This window comes from Tasmannia lanceolata, unplaced genomic scaffold (genome assembly GCF_043159265.1).
Source record: "Tasmannia lanceolata isolate RefF3 unplaced genomic scaffold, GAP_Taslan_0.1 ptg000018l, whole genome shotgun sequence".
Classification (NCBI taxonomy): Eukaryota; Viridiplantae; Streptophyta; class Magnoliopsida; order Canellales; family Winteraceae; genus Tasmannia; species Tasmannia lanceolata.
The window spans coordinates 70,685,870-70,691,715 of record NW_027518695.1 but is presented as its reverse complement, the minus strand read 5'-3'; the positions used below and the strand labels follow the sequence as shown (position 1 = coordinate 70,691,715).

Genomic DNA, 5,846 nt, shown 5'->3' with positions numbered 1-5,846 from the left:
TTGGAAGACCCCCCCGGTCTCATTCTCTTGCTAAACCTTCTCTTTGTGCGTCGTTTGATTTTGGGAGAACACCCTACTCGGCTTGGCTTCATACCCCTACCCTTATGGGTATTGGGTTGTACATTTGTTGCACCCTAGGGCTAGGTAGCTGTCCGGCCCGGCTGGGTGTTTTACCTTTGCCAAATATGCACAAGGTCTCTTTTTTTTCCTTTTGCTTGTGAGCTTCTCCTTATTCGATAGTCCATTCGCATAGGAGTCAGCCCTTGATTAGAGAGTCTTTGACTCATTCATCCTTTAGATAGTGTTATTAGAGAGTCTTTGACTCATTCGCCTTTTAGGTGATGTTATAGGAGAGTCTTTGACTCATTTGCCTTTTCGGTGGTGTTGTAGGAGAGTCTTTGACTCATTTGTCTTTCTGGTGTTGTTATTAAAGAGTTTTTGACTCAATCTTTCTCTTATTGGTTTTTCTAGAGAGTCTTTGACTCATTTATCTTTTAGTTGGTGTTAGTGGAGTCTTTGACTCATGTTCCTTTTCTTGTAGGGAGTCTCTGACTCATTTATCCTTTAGTTGGTGTTAGTAGAGTCTTTGACTCGTGTTTCCTTTTCTTTTAGAGAGTCTTTGACTCATCGATCCTTTAGTTGGTATTAGTGGAGTCTTTGACTCGTGTTTCTTTTTCTTTTAGAGAGTCTTTGACTCATCTATTCTTTAGTTGGTATTAGTGGAGTCTTTGACTCGTGTTTCCATTTCTTTTAGAGAGTCCTTGACTCATTTATCCTTTTAGTTGGTTGTCAGAGTCTTTGACTCATATTCCTTTTCTTTTAGAGAGTCTTTGACTCGCTCGTCCTTTGATAGCAGTATTAGAGAGTCTTTGACTCATTTCCCCATCCCTTTAGTTGTTTTTAGGAGCTTCTCCTTAGTGTTGTCGTTACTCTTGTTTGTTGGAGACTTACCCAGTCTCATTGGAGCTTTACCTTCTGGGTCTTAGATCCTTTTGTCATCTTTGATAGTTAGCTTGCTTGGTTTAGGGGTTTCCCCTGTTTGCCCTAGGGTTTAGATCTAGGGTTTTGCTTTGTGTGTTCCCTTAGGTCTTTGACCAAAAGGGTGAAATCAGAAATTAAAAATCTAAAAAACATCAGAAATTCGAAATCCAAAAACATTTGAAAAGCTTTAAAATCCAAAAACATTAGAAATTTGAAACTCAAAAACATTGGAAAAACTTTAAAAACATCAAAAACATTAAAAAATATCAAAAAGCCAAAAGTGTTGAGTGTTTTAGAAACAATAATTAGGAGAGTTCGTTTTGAACTACGTTGGCTTGATACTCTTCCGAGGTACGTAGTGCAGCTTGGGATTTATATCCCAAGTCCAGCCAAACTTTTGTAAATAGCGTTTTAAACCTTTTTGAATAAACAACATTTGATTTCGAAAAGCTCTTCCTTTAGAGTTAGGACTTTGTCCTAGATAGAGAGTTTAGAGTTAGGTTTTGATCTTTGTTTTGTTGTGTGCTTGTTGGTGATTGTTTTAGAGTTAGGGGTCTGTCCTAGAGTTATAGGAGCGCCTCCGTCCGGTCAGTCGGCGATCCACATCGCCGAGTGATGACTAGAATAGGATACGCTAGTCCACCTTTGGTTTTCCTTAGGAAATACAGCCTAGTTACACATAGGTTGTAGGAACCACCTGCATTAGCTTAGGGCTAATCTGCATTTAGTTATGGCATATAGGGTGTCCTAAAATCCACAATTCACTGGAATTTAAATAATCATACAAGAAACTTTAATAAATAATCCGGTCTTTTAGATCGAGTCTAGGATAGATGGCTAGGTGTCTTAGGCATCCTAGCTTAGAATAGGCGCGAAGAACTACGTTGCCTTGATTCTCGTGGAGGCGGGGATACGTAGGCTTCTCTGGATGAATACCAGACCATCCGAGGACTCGGGCTAATAATTTAGAGTCTTAGGATTTGTTGTGTAGTCATCGTATGTTTTGATGTGTTTTCTTACTTTCTTGTACTGATCCTATACCTTTAGGTATAGCTTGCATGTGTTTGCACATCAGAACTTAGACACCTTTTAGGCATGTCACTCATAACCTAGCTATGCCTAGGTGACACATCTTTCATTTTATTTTATGTGTGTTTATTATTTTTATCTTCAGGAAATGCATGCTTAGGTAGACGACTCCTGAGGATTGTTCCCATTTCACATGATTTTTACCCAAACTTCTTTGAAGTTAATAAAAATGGCATAAGAGACCAAGTGCTTGCACTCGGACGAATTGGGGGTGCTCTCAGACCTTCCCCATTCGTAGCCAGGCACGAACCCATATATATTTCTGGTTATCCATTGCACAGAGGATTTGATTTTAGGGTTCCATGGCATATCCATGGATGGCGACTCTGAGTTTATTTCAGGTATGTCTTGGTTTCGAGCCTTGGCTCCGGATCGAGACATATCTCTTTCTTTTTATATCGCCACTCGTGCTATGCTATGAGGGTGGCATCCGTTTTGAGAGTTCCTTGGTAGAGCTCTCCACACACGCGGATGATCCAGATGGTGTTAGGGACCCGTTCCCTCGCCGCCTATCTCGGATCGGGGTCCACAACAGTCCATCATCAACTTTATGGTGTACTGTGATGGCAAGACCGTCTTCCTAAAAAGTATTGAGGCTTCCGCTGTCATCAAAGACTACAAGTACATCTACAAACTATTGGTAGAGGTAATTGAGGAGGTTGGGGAGAAAAATGTTGTTCAAATTGTCACCGACAATGGGAGCAACTACAAGAAGATGGGGCAAAAAATTATGGAGAAGTATCATATATTTTGGACCCCGTGTGTGGCACATTGCATCGACCTAATGCTAAAGGACATTGGGAAAATAGAGAGGGTGAAGAACATAGTCGCTGAGGCCAGATCAGTGACTAACTTCATATACAACCATGGATATGTATTGTCACTCATGAGGGAGAAGTGTGGGGGAGACTTGGTATGCCTTGGGCTTACTAGGTTTGCCACTAACTACGTGGCTCTTCAAAGTATGTTGAACAAGAAGGTTGGATTAAAGCAATTATTCTCATCCAGTGAGTGGAATGATTACAGAGAGAGCAAGAGTGCAGTTGGACAGAAGGCTGAGGGTCTCGTCAGTAGTCCAACTTTCTGGCAGAATTGTAAGATAATAGTTGATATATTAGAGCCCATAGTAAGAGTTTTGAGGATGGTAGATGGGGATAAAAAGCCTACCATGGGTTTTATGTATCATGCCATCGAGTTGATGAAGGGTGCAGTACAAACGACGGCTACACGATCCTTTCAAGGCTACCATAAAATCATCGATACTAGATGGAAGAACATGCTACTTCACCCACTTCATTTGGCTGGTACGAACACGATCACCAACCTAGACTTATTATCTCTTCTTATTTCATGATTTATGATAGAAATATATAACAAAGATTTCTTTTTTTCATTAGCATACTATCTCAATCCAAAGTACCAATACAGCGAGTATCTTGGAACTCGGGCCGATCTTATTAAAAACTTGTAGACTGTTATCCAGAAGTTGGAACCAGATGCGAATGAACAATCAATAATTTTATCACAGGTGAACATTGAACTATTTCCCTATAAATGAGAGGAATATTTTAATTTTAGATTAATGGATATTATTGTTAACTGCATCGTACATCAAGGCATTTCGGGATGATGTTGGCTCTTTTGGGATTGGATCTGCCGTGACAGGAAGAGCTAACACAGCACCAGGTAAAGGCTTAGAAGATGTGTATATATTGCATAAATATAGATTGACCAAGTAATTGATTAATCTTGTATTTTATTTTGCAGCTGAGTGGTGGGTGTTATACGGGATGGATGCTCCAAACCTGAGATCGCTAGCCATAAATTTTTTATCTCAAACAACATCTTCTTCTGGTTGCGAGAGAAATTGGAGCACCTTCAACCTCATCCACTCGAAACTGAGGAACAGGCTTGGACATGAAAACTTGCACAATCTTGTGAATGTCCATTATAACACACGATTGAGGTTGAAGCACAGAGAGATAGATAGCAGCCGGGAGGCCTACACTGATCCTCTAGATCTCACTGACGTATTCTGCACAGATGGTGAGGAAGACCCTTTCTATGAGTGGGTGAAGGAGATTGGAGAGCCGGTGCAGGATGCACTTAGAGGTAGACCAAATGCTTTAATCACGGAACAGATGGGAGTCGATGATGATGATACATTGTCGCCGGATACAGAGGGCCTCCCTGAACCCGTTGCAGTTCCAATAGTGGGTTCTGATGATGGTTGGTCGCCATCGGACGACAATACAGATGATGGGGGCAGTGTAGGAGGTGTAGGAGCTTCTGCTGCTAGAGGTGGTAGTGTGAGAAGTATGGAAAATGAGCCTTATAGGCGACTTAGCCCATTCACATGCGAACGGGAGTTTGACAACGTTACTCAGGATCAGGATCATGGTGCACGACCCCAACATTGGCAATCAGATGCATCCCAACGACGACATGGGAACCGGCCCAACGACGAAGAAGTGGACTCCTTAGATGCTCATTCTCGTTACGGTGTTGATAGCTTGACAGACACATTCGAGAATTTGAGTATTGAAGGTGGGAATTCGCAGAGTCATGGTTATGGACCGGTCGAAGCTAAGAGTGGATTGGGTTCCACTGCTTATTACGGATATGGGCAGTATGGCTATGGGCATGGTATGAGTATGGCCACCCATATGGCATTGATACACAGACACAGTCCCAAAGCAGATCATATGGGTATGGGATGCCATATAACCCATACACACATGAATATGGTGAGGCATCATCTTCTGGAGCAGCACCGACATCATCCGACCCTACTACCGCTTACCCTCGTTTGGGATTGCTAATGCAAGTGGAGCCCACTATGTATCAATATTACATCCATCAATACCAGCAAACATATGTGCTTCAAATGACCTGGCAGCAGTACTATTTATTCATTGAAAACCAGATTTGCCAGCACATGCATCATGCCCGAGACCGGGATAGGGAAGATGGATTCGAACCGCCCCGTAACTTGATGTGGTATTAAGTTAATGACATCGACGTGGAGTCCGTATAGGGTTGATCGCCTCCTCAATTGTCTTTGCATTCCCATTTGTACTACTTATTTTGTAAATGAACATTGTATTTGTTTTCTGGCAATTAATGGACTTCGAATTTGATTAGTTTTGAAGAATGACATTTATTTGGCTCATAAATTCACTAGATTGGATTACCTAAGGAAGAAAATAGGGCAAATTTATAAATTTTACCTGAATTTCGGGGTGCAATTTCGGGTCCCACAAAGTAAATGAAATTTCAAGTGCCACCAAGTAAATAACTAAAATACCCTTTTGTTTTAAAAAATAATTCATTATACTTTGTTCCTTCACTGATGATGATTGTGACTTGGCCCTAATTGAGAGTCTTGAGACTGCCCATAGTATGCAATGATAGGGTCCACTTACATGATATTGGCACGATCCACATAGTCCAATTAGTAAGCCCCCTCCAATCCAATGGCTACGATTGTTTGGACAGAAACATAACCCAAATCCACATGGGGTTGATTGGATGTACGGTAAATTTTTTCCAAAAACATTTTCGGGTGGCACCAACTAAGTAACTAACAAGTGAATGAAATCCGCGACATCCCCACGATGGGCCCACCCCTAGTAAATCCCAAAAACATAAGCTGAAAAACGCTGGCCTCATCCCACCAATAACATGAGATGTAAAATGGTAGACCCCACCCTATGCATGGGTTTGGGTGGAGATGATGGGCCCACCACATCAAAACATGAGATGTAGAATGGGGG

The 5,846-nt window shown here is 41.5% G+C and overlaps 2 protein-coding genes across 3 annotated transcripts; both read left to right on the top strand.

Annotated features, from left to right (window-relative positions):
• Nucleotides 1-2,620: 2,620 nt before the first annotated feature.
• LOC143850677 (uncharacterized) lies at nucleotides 2,621-3,424 on the top strand. Its single transcript, XM_077359902.1, has one exon. The coding sequence runs from the start codon at nucleotides 2,621-2,623 to the stop codon at nucleotides 3,422-3,424; it is 804 nt and encodes a 267-aa protein (XP_077216017.1).
• On the top strand, nucleotides 2,919-5,136 carry LOC143851905 (uncharacterized). 2 transcript variants are annotated; one of them, XM_077361398.1, is made up of 3 exons: nucleotides 2,919-3,598; nucleotides 3,687-3,756; nucleotides 3,838-5,136. In XM_077361398.1, the coding sequence occupies exon 3, from the start codon at nucleotides 3,861-3,863 to the stop codon at nucleotides 4,890-4,892; it is 1,032 nt and encodes a 343-aa protein (XP_077217513.1). In that variant the 5' UTR covers nucleotides 2,919-3,598; nucleotides 3,687-3,756; nucleotides 3,838-3,860; the 3' UTR covers nucleotides 4,893-5,136. The 2 variants fall into 2 exon arrangements, with proteins under 2 accessions (XP_077217513.1, XP_077217514.1); XM_077361399.1 differs by having other exon boundaries at nucleotides 2,919-3,756.
• The last annotated feature ends 710 nt before the right edge of the window (nucleotides 5,137-5,846 follow it).